Source organism: Tachyglossus aculeatus, chromosome 12 (assembly GCF_015852505.1).
Source record: "Tachyglossus aculeatus isolate mTacAcu1 chromosome 12, mTacAcu1.pri, whole genome shotgun sequence".
In the NCBI taxonomy this organism is placed as follows: domain Eukaryota; kingdom Metazoa; phylum Chordata; class Mammalia; order Monotremata; family Tachyglossidae; genus Tachyglossus; species Tachyglossus aculeatus.
Window position 1 is genome coordinate 2,400,289 of NC_052077.1, and position 14,135 is coordinate 2,414,423.

Sequence of the window (14,135 nt, forward strand, 5' to 3'; positions counted from 1 at the left end):
AGTGTTTCCAGGAGAGGGGGTGGTCAGTGTCGAAGGCAGCTGAGAGATCGAGGAGGACTAAGGTGGAGTCGAGGCCGTTGGCTTTAGCAAGAAGGAGATCATTGGTGACCTTTGAGAGGGCAGTTTGTGTGGAGTGAAGAGAGTAGCCCTCAGTAAATGCTGTTGACTGTTTTTAGTAGTTACAGTATTTATTATCATCATCAATCGTATTTATTGAGCGCTTACTATGTGCAGAGCACTGTACTAAGCTCTTGTATTGAGCACTTTACTTTGTGCAGTTTATTGTTCTAAGCGCGGGAAAGTATTCAGAGGTGAGATTAGGCTTCTCGGGGGCTCAAAAACAAAGAGGCTCACTCAATTTACTTGGTTCTAATTGTTGAATTCATTCATTCAGCCATATTTATTGAGTGCTTACTGTGTGCAGAGCACTGTACTAAGCCCTTGGAAAGTACAAACCAGCGACAAACCGAGACAATCCCTATCCAACAACGGGCTCACAGTTTAGAGGGGGGGTAGCAGACAACAAAACAAAACAGGACGGTATAAGTAAACAGGCATCATTAGCAACTGTATATATATATAGAGAGAGAGAGAGAGAGAGAGAGAATTATAGATATACACGTCATTAATTAGACTAATACATATGTACATATACACACAAGTGCTGTGGGGCGGGGAAGGGGGTACAGCAGAGGGGAGGGAATCGGGGCGATGGGGAGGGGAGGAGGAGCAGAGGAAAAGGGGGGCTCAGTCTAGGCAGACCTCCAGGAAGAGGTGAGCTCTCAATAGGGCTTTGAAAGGGGGAAGTGTGCTAACGTGGCAGATGTGAGGAGGGAGGGCATTCCGGGCCAGAGGTAGGACGTGGGCCGGGGGTTGACGACGGGACGGGCGAGAACGAGGCCCAGTGAGGAGGTTAGTGGTGGCAGAGGAGCGGAGGGTGCGGGCTGGGCTGGAGAAGGACAGAAGGGAGGTGTGAGGTAGGAGGGGGCGAGGTGATGGAGAGCTTTGAAGCCAATAGTGAGGAGCTTTAGCTTGATACGAAGGTTGATAGGCGACCGCTAGAGATTTTTGAGGAGGGGAGTGATATGCCCAGAACGTTTCTGCTAAATCTGTCGTAGTGCCTCATGCCTTCCCTTGAATGAGTTGTCACGAAATGTAGTTGTCATCCTTATGTCTCATTCCCTGGGCATTGACCGTTAATTAACACAGCATCACGAAAAGGCCCTGCGCACATAGGCTGGTACATCACAAAACGTCTCCAGGTACAGGGCTGGTCCATCACGACAGATCATCGCGCACCGGGCTGGTCTCTCCTGAGAAACCCCCTCATGCAGGTGTATTACGTGCGAAGCCCCTGCGTACTGGCCTGATCCATCACGAGAAATCCCCATGTACAAGAAGGGAATAGGGTGCAGGACGGAGCATAGACACACCCATTTAGGATTTTCTCTGGATTCACCATCCAATACTCGTGTTTATCTCTGTGTTTCTTTCCACAGACCTCTTGCGATTGTCAGGACCAGCAATGCAACAACAACAACAGCAGCAGCAGCAGCAGCAGCAGCAGCAGCCTCCGCGTCCTCTGACTACTAACTCTCAGTCCAATCCTATCAGCTCGTTCCCGGGCCCGAATAATCTGTACGTGAGACTGCCTAATCCGGTTAGCCCTTACTCCGGCTCTCCGCACCCTTCGGATCCTTACAGAGGGTCAAGCCCCATGAACCTCTACCCGCCTTCTTCCCAGCCCGCGGCATCTTATTTGAATTCTTCCAATCCCATGAATCCTTATCCCGGGCCTCTGAATCAGAGTAACCAGTATCCCTCCTACCAATGCAACGGAAACGTGCCGGTGGACAGTTGCCCCCCATACTTGGGATCCTTCCCTTCGCAGCCTCAGCCCCTGGATTTATACAGGTATCAGAGCCAAGATCCTCTGTCTAAGCTCAGTCTCCCCCCCATCCACACACTATACCAGCAGAGGTTTGGGAATAGCCAGGGTTTTGGCCCCAAGTACTTGAATTACGGAACCCCAAATATGCAGGTAGATGCTTTCAGCAGCTGTACCATCAGACCAAATGTTCGTCACATCGGGTCGTTTCCCCCGTACTCCGCCCACGAGGCGGACGGCCGCTTCGTGGAAGCCGCCTCCCGGCTGCCGTCATCCAACCCGAGCAACCCGAGCCTAGAGTACCCCTCCGTCCACAAGAACGGCGACCACCTCCCGTCGCCCCGTTTAACTCACGACTACCCCCCGGGCCCCGGCGTGTTCAGTACCCCTCCTCACCCCCTACACCTCCAGAACAAAGGGAACGAGATGATGGCGCCCGCCGCCAACGGCTTGTCTAAGGTGCTTCCGGGCCGTCCCCCCGAGGGGCTTCCTGCTCAAGCCCAGGGGGGCTTGCCCACGCTGAGCGAGGCTCCCCACCAGGAGAGGCCGGCCCCGGTCCCGGAGGACAACGACGACGTCTGGTCGGACAGCGAGCACAGCTTTCTGGATCCCGACATCGGCGGGGTGGCGGTGGCCCCGACCCACGGCTCCATTCTCATCGAGTGTGCCAAGCGCGAGCTCCACGCCACCACCCCCTTGAAGGACCCCAACCGCAACCACCCCACCAGGATCTCGCTCGTCTTCTACCAGCACAAGAGCATGAACGAGCCAAAGCACGGCCTGGCTCTGTGGGAGGCCAAGGTGGCGGAGAAGGCCCGCGAGAAAGAGGAGGAGTGCGAGAAGTACGGGCCGGACTACGTGCCTCAGAAAACCCACGGCAAAAAAGCCAAGCGGGAACCCGTGGAGCCCCATGAACCTTCGGAGCCTACTTACCTGAGGTTCATAAAGTCCCTCGCGCAAAGGACGATGTCCGGCACCACCACCTCCCACGTAACCACGTCTCCGTATGCCTTCACGCGGGTCACGGGGCCTTACAACAGATACATATGACGTCGCGCCGCCGCTTGCCGGTTACCTCATTCTAGACCACCGCAACCAACTCGTTCACCGGGGGAGTCCTTGTTCGGGTGGGAGGCGGGGGGGCGGGGGCGGGTACAGTATTTTTGTTAAACGTGGAGGGGGATGCCTCAGCACACCAACAAGAGAGGTCATCTTCCCAGCGCACTTAATTTTCACTGACTTGTAAGCGGTCACAGATAGAAGGCGTGCAGGGAATCAGACCAAAACACTCTATGCAAAAAGGGGGTGGGGGGGCGGGGGGGGAGAGGAAATGGCGGGGGACGCCGGGGAAGGTCAGCGGTGGGGAGCTCTCTCTCCGCCGTCTACGTTTGTGAAACACTGGTTCTATTCTTGGCCGAGAGAATCCGTCCGTGTGAGTTTTTCCCTTACGGCTCTGCCCATCTGTGACCACTTTGAACGAGAGCGAGTTTGCCTAGTCATGGAACAAGAGTCAAAACTAGTACTGTAGTATTACAACAGCAGGAATCTTAAAATACCATCTGGTGCTGACTTATACGATGTACTGAAATACTGGAATTATGGCTTTTTACCATGCAGTTTTTACTGTAATCTTAATCTTTTATTTATCAAAATAGATACACGTAGAAAATGAATAGACAGCAAAACACTGAATTTGTTTGGATATTCTAAAACCTGGTGCTAAAGAATGGTGTCTTTAACAGTTGAGCATTTAATGCCTTTATTACAGTTGAAACGTCGAATCGTGTACTCAGAACCCCTTGAATTACCGGGGCACCCCTTTTCCTTCGAGTTTTTCGTCCTCATTTCGTAGAAAGACACACTTACTTTTTAAAACGTTGCCGTTTTACAGAATGGCAGATTCTGACCATCCAGCCAAGTCCTCCGTTGGGACAGTACCGGTATCGGTTTGTCGAGAAAAATCTCGATACCACCCCTCCTCCCCAGAGACACACATCACCCACACATTTGTCCACTTTTAAACATTTCCAGTGGTGTTTCAGAAGCACTTGGTCTACCTAAGCTTTGACCATTTGAACGACGCCAAGGTCCTCAGACGTTTTTTTTTTTAAAAAAAGGCGCGTTTGATTTGAAAATGCGGAGTGACTTTTTTTTTTTTTTTTTCCAAAGTCTTTAAGTCTCTTTGGTTTGAGCCATACATCTGCTTGATGGGCAGCGTGTCGATTTTGAACCTAGCTGGTTGAAACGAAATGGGGCTTACTGGATTCAAGGGAATACTTCAGTACACAAACACATGTCTTCTGGTGCTCATCTCACACTTCTATACTGTAAAACAGTTTTTATATAATTAATCTACCAAGTTCATTGCTCAAAGGTGTACAGTTTTACAGCGAGGGTTTTCTATGTATCACCCAGGTAACAATTAGCTGCATGCTCTCCTGCCTCTAAAGCTCTCGTTAGCCTAGACCTATGCTATTTTATGGATCTGTGGACTCTTCGGAGAATCGAATGGCTGACTGCTTTTGTGTTGAGAATTCTGTGCATCGTGATGTATGTCATTCCTCGGTCGGTGTAAGTGTCCCCCTGTTCCGTGGTGGACGATTGAGCAGACTGATGCCTCTACAAAACGAATAAAACAGGGTTAGTTCTGTGTGGTTCTGTTGACGAAATAGAAAAGACAGGCAGCTGGTTTGCTGTGGTGGTTTTAAATCATTAATTTGTATAAAAAAGAAGCGGACGAGTTGTATAGTAAATTAAATTGTAAAGAAGACCTTCTTTTTTAATGCTATGCTTTAGTATTTTAGTACTGTAAAAAAATTAAATATAGATATATATATATATAGATATATATATATATTTGGGTTTGGAGCTGAATTTCACATCATGATGGTGCTACTCAGCCTGCTTCAAATATATCATAATGTGTGAGCTAAAAAGTCCATTACAGGTTTGAGTGATGTTCCTACTTGTCATATACCTCAACACTAGCTTGGCAATAGGATATTGAACTGAGAGTGAAAGTTTATAACATGGTTAACCATCATCTTTGTCCAAACGTCTTTAAAAAAAAAAAAGAATAAAAACATACCTTTTTCTCAATACTTGATATCGCTAGCAAGTATAACTTGAACTTCAGTCTTTTTGTTCTAAAAATTCAGGGATATTTCAGCTCATGTTCTTACGCCAACACGTCCCCCTGTGTTCATGTAATGCTGTCGTAGGGTAATAAATAAATGTACTCTTTTTTTTATTTTCAGGGATTTAACTCTTTTTTCCCCCCCCTTGTGAATCCCTCCTCTAATGCTACTTGTTTATGTACTGAGGTAACTTAAAACTAATTCTGTAAATTCGGTAGCTCTTTTTAGGGAACGAGAAAGTATTTAAAGCATTTAGAGAATGTTTTGACCGTTTCAAGCCGGGTGGGTGGGGGAGAGAGAATATATGAAAGTAGAATGCACTGAGCTCATTAAAGGGAAAATTGTAAGGCAAGGGTTTGGCGAGTGGCCGTTTCCTTAGAGTTTCTGAACTCTCTAAAGCAGGCGTTTGGGATACTGTCCAAAAAACGAGGGTACAGACGGTTTGAGGGGCTTCTTCCCTAAAGACACAAACCTCCACCCCTAGAGTGTATGTTGTGCAATATACTGTAGAACTGAGTTCGGTCAGATCACTTTTGGTCCACTAAGGTTCCAGGTGAATTTTCAGTCGAAGGAAGCCTCCGAGTCCAACTGGTCCCGTACGTCTATCCCGGCCCTTTTTCTTTGAAAAATTCTTAAGCCCGGCAACATTTCAGAAATGTTCGGCTTGGGCCTCGTGTGTCCATTGGAATATTTCCACGGTTAAAAACCATCATGGGAGTGACCTAACGGTTACTAGGTGAGCACTGTCATTTGAAAGCGAGATTTGTTTCTGTTAGAATCTGTCGCATCGTCACGCCCTCCATAGTGAATGCGGACCGACATCGTCCACTGCTTGCCAGGTTGCCGGCAAGCAGCCGCAAGGAAAGCTTAGGTGGAGGAACCAGTTTTGTAAATATCGGATCTGTAATTTGGGTGTACAGAATCTTGCCTCAGAAAGCAGACCTAAAATTGCTTGTATAGGATTATCGGGTTGACTATAGCCATACTTGAAAATGCTTCTGAGTGGTGTCTACTTGAATGAATCTTTCATCTTGATTGACGCGCAGTGGTGTACAGTTCACTTCTCAAGCTAGTGGTTAACTTGTGTAGGAAATTTTTGCAGTTTGACACTAAGGTAATGAACTTCCGTGTGCATTTTCTATCCTTATGTTCTACTTTTTTTTTTTTTTTACTTTGGTTTCATTCATTTTCAGGAGATATTTGGTATGTCTATAAAATCTGAGGGTGGTTATAAATACTGTAAGTATTGTAATGTAATGAATGCAGGTTATTTGAAAGCTGTTTATTATTATATCATTCCTGATAACGCTATGTGGGTGTTTTTAATAAAATTTATATTTATTTAATGCACTCGAAGGATGTCGTGCAGAAACTTGTTTCCCGGTCGGTGGAGGCCCTTGCCTCTTGGGGAGCGGGGAAGAGGAAAGGAGAGAGAATGCTTTTTTTCAAAGAAATTCAAGGGGCGTTTGCTAAGCACTTAACTACGTGCCAGGCGATACAAGGTACTCAGGTTGGACGTTGCCCCTCTCCTACATGGAGCTCACCGTCTTAATTCCCACTTTACGGGGGAGGAAACTGAGGCGCAGAGAAGTTAAGTGACTCTCCCAGGGTCACCCAGCAGACAGGTGATGGAGCTGGGATTAGAATCCCGGTCCTTCCGACTTCCTGCCCTTGCTTTATTCACTAGCCTCAACTGCTTCTCAAATTGCCTTTTGATCTTGAATTACAGGTGGCCAGGGCTGACAGACTACTTGCTTAACTGTGAACTGCCTCCCACCTGCCAACTGCGGGAGTCCCTCAGGGCTCCGTTCTGTGTCCCCTTCTATTCTCCATCTACAACCCATTCCCCTGGAGAATTTTTTCACTCCCACGGCTTCAACAACCACCTCTACATTGATGATTCCCAAGTCCGCATCTCCAGCCCTGATCTCGCTCGTCCTCTGCAGTCTCAGCCATCCTCCTGCCTTTAGGACGGCTCTACTTGCACGTTCTTCCCACACCTCAAACGGAGGTGTCCAAAAGAGAACTCCTCATCTTCCCACCCAAACTCTGTCCTCTCCACGACTCTCCCATCGCCGTAGGCAGCACCACCAGCCTTCCTGTCTCACAAGCCCGTAACCTTGGCAATATCCTCAACTCATCTCTCTCATTCAACCCGTGTATTCAGTGTCGCCAAATCCTGTCAGTTCTATACCTTCACTACATCGCTGAAATCTGCCCTTTCCTCTTCATTCAAAATCCTACCACGCTGATCCAGGCCTTTACCCTATCCTACCTTGATTGCCGTATCAGCCTCCTTGCTGATTTCCCTGCCTCCTGACTCTTCCCACCGCCTGACTCTTCCCACTCCAGTCGTTATTTCACACTGCTGCCCAGATCACTTTTCTAAAAGAAAGCTTCGTCCATATTTCCCCACTCCTCAAGAACTTCCAGTCGTTGCCCATTCACATCTGGATGATAATAATAATAATAATGATGGTATTTGTTAAGCACTTACTATGTGCAAAGCACTGTTCTAAGCACTGGGGAGGTTACAAGGTGATCAGGTTGTCCCACGGGGGGCTCACAGTTTTAATCCCCATTTTTACAGGTGAGGTAACTGAGGCACAGAGAAGTGAAGTGATTTGCCCAAAGTCACACAGCTGACAAGTGGCAGAGCCGGGATTTGAACCCACGACCTCTGACTCCAAAGCCCAGGCTCTTTCCACTGAGCCACGCTGCTTCAGAAGCTCCTTACCACTGGCTTTAAAGCACTCGGTCACCTTCCCCCCTCCTTTATTATTATTAATAATAATAATACTAATGGTATTTAAGAACTTTATGTGCCAAGCGCTGTTCTAAGCACTGGAGTAGATAATAATAATAACAATGGTATCTGTTAAGCGCTTACTATGTGCCAAGCACTGTTCTAAGCGCTGGGGTAGATACAAGATTAGTTTCCCACGTGGGGCTCACGGTCTTAATCCTCATTTTACAGATGACGTAGCTGAGGCACAGAGAAGTTAAGTGACTTGCCCAAAGTCACACAGCTGACAAGTGTGTGGAGAAGCAGCGTGGCTTAGTGGAAACAGCCTGGGCTTGGGAGTCAGAGGTCATGGGTTCTAATCCTGGCTCCACCACTTATCAGCTGTGTGACTTTGGGAAGTCACTTCTTTGTGCCTCAGTTACCTCATCTGTAAAATGGGAATTAAGACTGAGCCCCACGTGGGACAACCTGATTACTGTGTATCTACCCCAGCGCTTAGAACAGTGCTTGGCACATAAGTAACTGCTTAACAGATACCATCATTATTAAGTGGCAGAGCCGGGATTAGAACCCATTAACTCTGACTTCCAAGCCTGTGCTCTTTCCACTAAGTCACGCTGCTTGCCTTTCTTACCTCACTGATTCCTTAGCCTGTCGCCGGCCTACTCACTTTGACCTCATTTCCCTCGCCACTGACCTCTTTCCCAAGTCCGGCCTCCGGCCTGGAACTCCCTTCCGCTTCATATTTCGCAGACCATCCCCATCTTCAAAGCCTTATTAAAATCGCATCTCTTCCCAGAGGCCTTCCCTGACTGAGACCTCATTTCTCCTCCTCCATCCCTGTCGTGTCATCCAAGGGCTTAGTACAGTGCTCTGCACAAAGTAAGCGCTCAATAAATACGATTGAATCCATGCACTTGGATTTACACCATTCAATCCATCCTCAGCCCCACAGCACACAGTACATATTGGTAATTTCATGTCTTCCTCTCTAGACGGTAAACTCATTATAGACAGGGAACGTATCTACCAAATGTTAGATTGTAATAATAATGATGGTAATGATGGTATTTGTTAAGTGCTTACTACGTGCCAAGCACTGGTAGATATAAGCTAACCAGGTTGTCCCACGTGGGGCTCACAATCTTAATCCCCATTTTGCCGATGAGGTAACAGGCACAGAGAAGTGAAGGGACTTGCCCAAGGTCACATGGCAGACAAGTGGTGGAGCAGAGATTAGAACCCACATCCTCTGGCTCCCACTAGGCCATGCTGCTTCACAGGCACCCTCCCATTCCCCCAGTGCAGTGCTCTGCACACAAAGTGCTCAATAACTATGATTGATGGCTGGATTGATTTCCGTCCGCTGGGCCTAATTCAGCCACTTGTTTCACTGCTTGTCCCCCGGAGCCATTTGCCTCTCTGAGTCTCAATTAAAAGCAAGTTGGCCCCAGAGCGGTGAGGCAGCTGAGTGAGATCATATTGGCCAGGCAGATGGAACTGCTCAAAAGAAAAGTATTAACCCCAAAGTTGTAATAGGATATGTGCTGGGTCAGTAATATAGAATCTGGAAGAAAAAGCATTCGGGTTTCAGCTTGAAAATAATCGTAATCGTACATATTAAGCAATTTGTGCACAGCACTGGGGAAGAGTACAAAGGTGTGAATTGGACAACATCTCTGGTCCCCAAAGGGCTCCCAATTGCTGAAGATAAGTGGGTGGGAGGGGACTGGAAACAGACACATCAGGAGTGATGAAACACTAAAACGTTAAAGCAACATAAAAGACGAGGACAAATGCACAAAATAAAAATGAAAATCAGTAGGGGCCTCTGGCTAGAGGGGCAGTAGGGGCTGCTTGTGGCTCGGAGTCCAAGTTGCAACAGCAATGGTTTTATGGAGGCTTCGTGCTGCAGGTGCTTTCTCTTCCCTGCCGGAGTAGAGTAGGGCAGTACGGAATGGGGTCTCCTCAGTTTCATGGAGGAGAATCAGTGTGGGTTTCCAAGGAAGCAGTGTGGGTCTTCAATAGGTAAGATGGGCCCGAAATGGGGGTGCAATTTGTATAAGGGCTGTTTGGTTGGTTGATGAATTTCTCTGCGCGTCTTCTCAATTCCACCAATCCTTTGAAGAAGGGACTGAAGTATGACAAAATAGGGAACCACCTCCCCCTGCCAATCACGTGATGCAATCTAACAGCCTAGTTGCCCATCCTTTGTGTTTGGCCCAGGCAGGGGGCTCACCCTTGCCTCAGATAACTGCTCAAGAATCTCCACTCCCCAGCCCTTAAGAACCTCCAATGGCTGCCCATCCACCTCCGCATCAAACTGAAACTTAATACCCAAATCTCCATCTCCTCCCCTGATCCCTCTTCGGGCTCACATCTCCATCTGCCTCCAAGACCTCTCTACTTGGATGCCCTCCTGTCACTTCAAATTTAACATTTCCAAAACAGAACTCCTTATCTTCCAACCTGTCCTCTCCCTGATTTTCCCATCACTGTAAACGGCACCACCATCCTTCCTGTCCTACAAGCCCGTAACCGTAGCGTTATCTTTGACACCACTCTCTCGTTCAACCCACGTATTCAATTCATCACCAAATCCTGCCGGTCCCCACTTCACAACATCTCTAAAATCTGCTTTTTCCTCTCCATCCAAACTGCTACCACATTAATAGTCACTCATCCTATCCCACCTAGATTACTGCATCAGCCTCCTTTCTGACCTCCTGTCTCTCCCCACTCCAGTCCATACTTTAACACTGCCGCCCGGATCATCTTTCTACAGAAGCATTCAGGGCATGTCAACCCCTTCCTCAAAAATCTCCAGGGATTGCCTATCCACCTCCATATCAAACAAAAACTCCTCACCATTGGCTTTAAGGCACTCCATGTCCCCTCCTTCCTCACCTCACCTCACTTCTCTCCTTCTACAACCCAGCCTGCGTACTTTGCTCGTCTGGTGCTAACCTTCTCACTACACCTGTCTTGCCAACGACAACGCCTGGCCCACATCTTGCCTCGGGCCCGAAATGTCCTCCCTCCTCAAATCCGTTCCCTCTTTCAAGCTTTACTGAAGGCCCGTCTCCTCCAAGAGGCCTTCCCAGACTAAGCCACACTTTTCCTTATTTCCCACTTCCCCTTGTGTTGCTCTTTCTCCCTTTGTTCTTCCCCCTCCTCCCAGACCCACACACTTATATATCTATAATTTTATTTATTTGTATTGATGTCTGTCTCCCCACCCCAGCTCTAGACTATGAGCTCATTGAGGGCGGGGAATGTCACTGTTTCTTGTTGTATTGTACTTTCCCAAGAGCTTAGCACAGTGCTCTGCACACAGTAACCACGTAATAAATTCGGTGGAATGTATGAGTGAATGAAACTCCTTACATTGGCTTTAAAGCACTTAATCAGCGCTCCCCATCCTTCCTCACCTCACTGATTTAGTACTATAGCCCAGCCCGCACTCTCTGCTCTTCCAATACCAGCTTACTCACTGGGCCCCAAAGTTGTCTATCTCACCGCTGACCCCTTTCCCACATCCTTAGCCTGAAACTCCCTTCCTGTCCATATGCAGCAGATCACCACTCTTTCCGCTTTCAAGGCATTATTAAGCTCACATCCAGCGCTTAGAACAGTGCTTGGTACATAGTAAGCGCTTAACATACCATCATCATCATCTCCAAGAGGCCTTCCCCAGTTAATCCTTCCCAGTTCACTTTTAAGAATAATAATAATAATAATGACATTTGTTAAGGGCTTACTATATGCAAAGCACTGTTCTAAGTGCTGGGGGGGATACAAGGTGATCAGGTTGTCCCACGGGGGGCTCACAGTCTTAATCCCTATTTTACAGATGAGGTAACTGAGGCTCAGAGAAGTTAAGTGACTTGTCTAATGTCACACAGCAGACGTGGCGGAGTTGGGATTCGAACCCATGACCTCAGACTCCAAAGCCCATGCTCTTTCCACTGAGCCACGCTGCTTTTCCTTCTACGTCATCTGTGCACTTGGATCTGTGACCTTTGGACATTTGATATTCGCCCCAACCCCACAGCACTTAGGTATATATCTTTGAATTATATATTATTAATTGTTTGTTCGTATTAGTATCCGGCGCCCCCTCTAGACTGTAAGCTCCTTACGGGCAGGGAACGTGGCTACTAATTCTACTGTGTCATACTCTCCCCAGTGCTTAGCACATGGCTCCACACATAGTAACTGTTCAATAAACTCCCAGGGAGCAGCGTGGCTCAGTGGAAAGAGCCCGGGCTTTGGAGTCAGAGGTCATGGGTTCAAATCCCAGCTCCACCAATTAGCTGTGTGACTTTGGGCAAGTCACTTAACTTCTCTGTGCCTCAGTTATCTCACCTGTAAAATGGGGATTAAGACTGTGAGCCCCCCCCCCCGTGGGACAACCTGATCACCTTGTTACCTCCCCAGCACTTAGAACAGTGCTTTGCACATAGTAAGTGCTTAGTAAATGCCATTATTATTATTATTATTAATAAATACGATTGATTGATTGCAGGTCCTGGGGGATTTTTTTTGTCACTTTTCTATTAAATGAAAAGGAAACCAGCACCGGTCTTTTTGTTTCATCTTTCCACCAGCCCTGGGGCCAAGGCCAGAAGGCCCAGAGTTGGCAAGGAGCCACAAGTGCTTTCCCCACTCCAGGATGACAAATTGGGGGCGACGGACCTTGGGCAACACGAATCCCTCCGAGAGCTGAGGCAGAGATGCTTCAGGTTGCACTGCTTTTCTGCTCTGAGGGGAGGGAAAAGGGTCTCCCCCTTCACACACACAGTCTAGTGGCAGAAGCAGCAGTTCTCTGCACCCTTCCTGGAGACCCCCATCTGCTCTGCCCAGACTGGGGTCCCTCCTATAATAATAATAATAATAATAATAATGGCATTTATTAAGTGCTTACTATGTGCAAAGCACTGTTCTGAGCGCAGGGGAGGTTACAAGGTGATCAGGTTGTCCCACTTGGAGCACACAGTCTTCATCCCCATTTTCCGGATGAGGCACAAAGAAGTTAAGTGACATGCCCAAAGTCACACAGCGGACAAGTGGCGGAGACAGCATTTGAACCCATGACCTCTGACTCCAAAGCCCGGGCTCTTTCCACTAAGCCACACCGCTTCCCCATTATTATTAGGCCATTATTATTATTATTATTAATAAATACGATTGATTGATTGCAGGTCCTGGGGGATTTTCTTTTGTCACTTTTAAATAAAAAGGAAACCAACACCGGTCTTGTTGTTCCATCTTTCCACCAGCCCTGGGCCCAAGGCCAGAGGGCCCAGGCCGCCATCCCGGGGCATCAGCTCCCGGTTCACAGAAACACATTCCTCAGTTGGAGACGAAACTACAGAGGCTCTCGTCCACACTCTTCTCCCCAGGAGCGAGCCCCTATCTCCTACCGAGCTTCACAGAAAATCCCTCCTCCTTGGCGCTGCCCCTTTCTCCAAAGATCGGATGATCCGGTAACTTCAAATATGATCCGATCAATCAGTAGCCATTATGAACTGTCCATTTTACCTTATCAGCTTGAAGGATTTCTCCCGAATAAGAGAAGCAGCGTGGTTTGGTGGATAGCGCGTAGCCCCGGGAATCAGATGTAGCTGGGTTCTAATCCCAGCTCTGCCACCTGTCTGCTGTGACCCTGGGCAAATCACTTCACTGTGCCTCAGTTACCTCATCTGTAAAACGGGGGTGAAGACTGTGAGTACTGTGTCCAACCTGATTAACTTGCAGGTACCCCAGCACTTAGAACAGTGCTTGGTACATAGTAAGCACTTAACAATTACTATTATTATAATAATAATGATGATGGCATTTATTAAGTGCTTACTATGTGCAAAGCACTGTTCTAAGCGCTGGGGAGGTTACAAGGTGATCAGGTTGTCCCACGGGCGGCTCGCAGTCAGTCCCCGTTTTACAGATGAGGTGACTGAGGCTCAGAGAAGTGAAGCGACTTGCCCAAAGTCACACAGCTGACAATTGGCAGAGCCGGGATTTGAACCCATGACCACTGACTCCAAAGTCGGGGCTCTTTCCACTGAGCCACGCTGCTATTATTCATTCATTCTTTCAATCGTACTTATTGAGCACTTACTCTGTGCAAAGCACTGTACTAAGTGCCTGGGAGATTGCAATACAACAGTAATCAGACACATTCCCTGCCCACAAAAAGTTTATAATGTATAGGCGGGGAGACAGACATCAATGCAAATGAATAAATTACAGATATGTATATAAGTGCTGAGGGGCTGGGAGGGGGGAAGAGTGTTGGGAGCAAGTCAGGGTGACGCAGAAGGGAGTGGGAGATGAAGAAAAGTGGGGCTTAGTCCGGGAAAGC

The 14,135-nt window shown here is 47.9% G+C and overlaps 1 protein-coding gene across 1 annotated transcript in view; it reads left to right on the top strand.

Moving 5' to 3' along the window:
* TET2 (tet methylcytosine dioxygenase 2) overlaps window positions 1-2,998 on the top strand; it is a 39,264-nt gene extending 36,266 nt beyond the window's left edge. Inside the window, exon 9 of the mRNA XM_038755368.1 lies at window positions 1,500-2,998. Within this exon, the coding sequence (XP_038611296.1) occupies window positions 1,500-2,938 (1,439 nt within the window). The 3' untranslated portion in view covers window positions 2,939-2,998. The remainder of the gene's footprint in view (window positions 1-1,499) is intronic.
* Window positions 2,999-14,135: the final 11,137 nt, after the last annotated feature.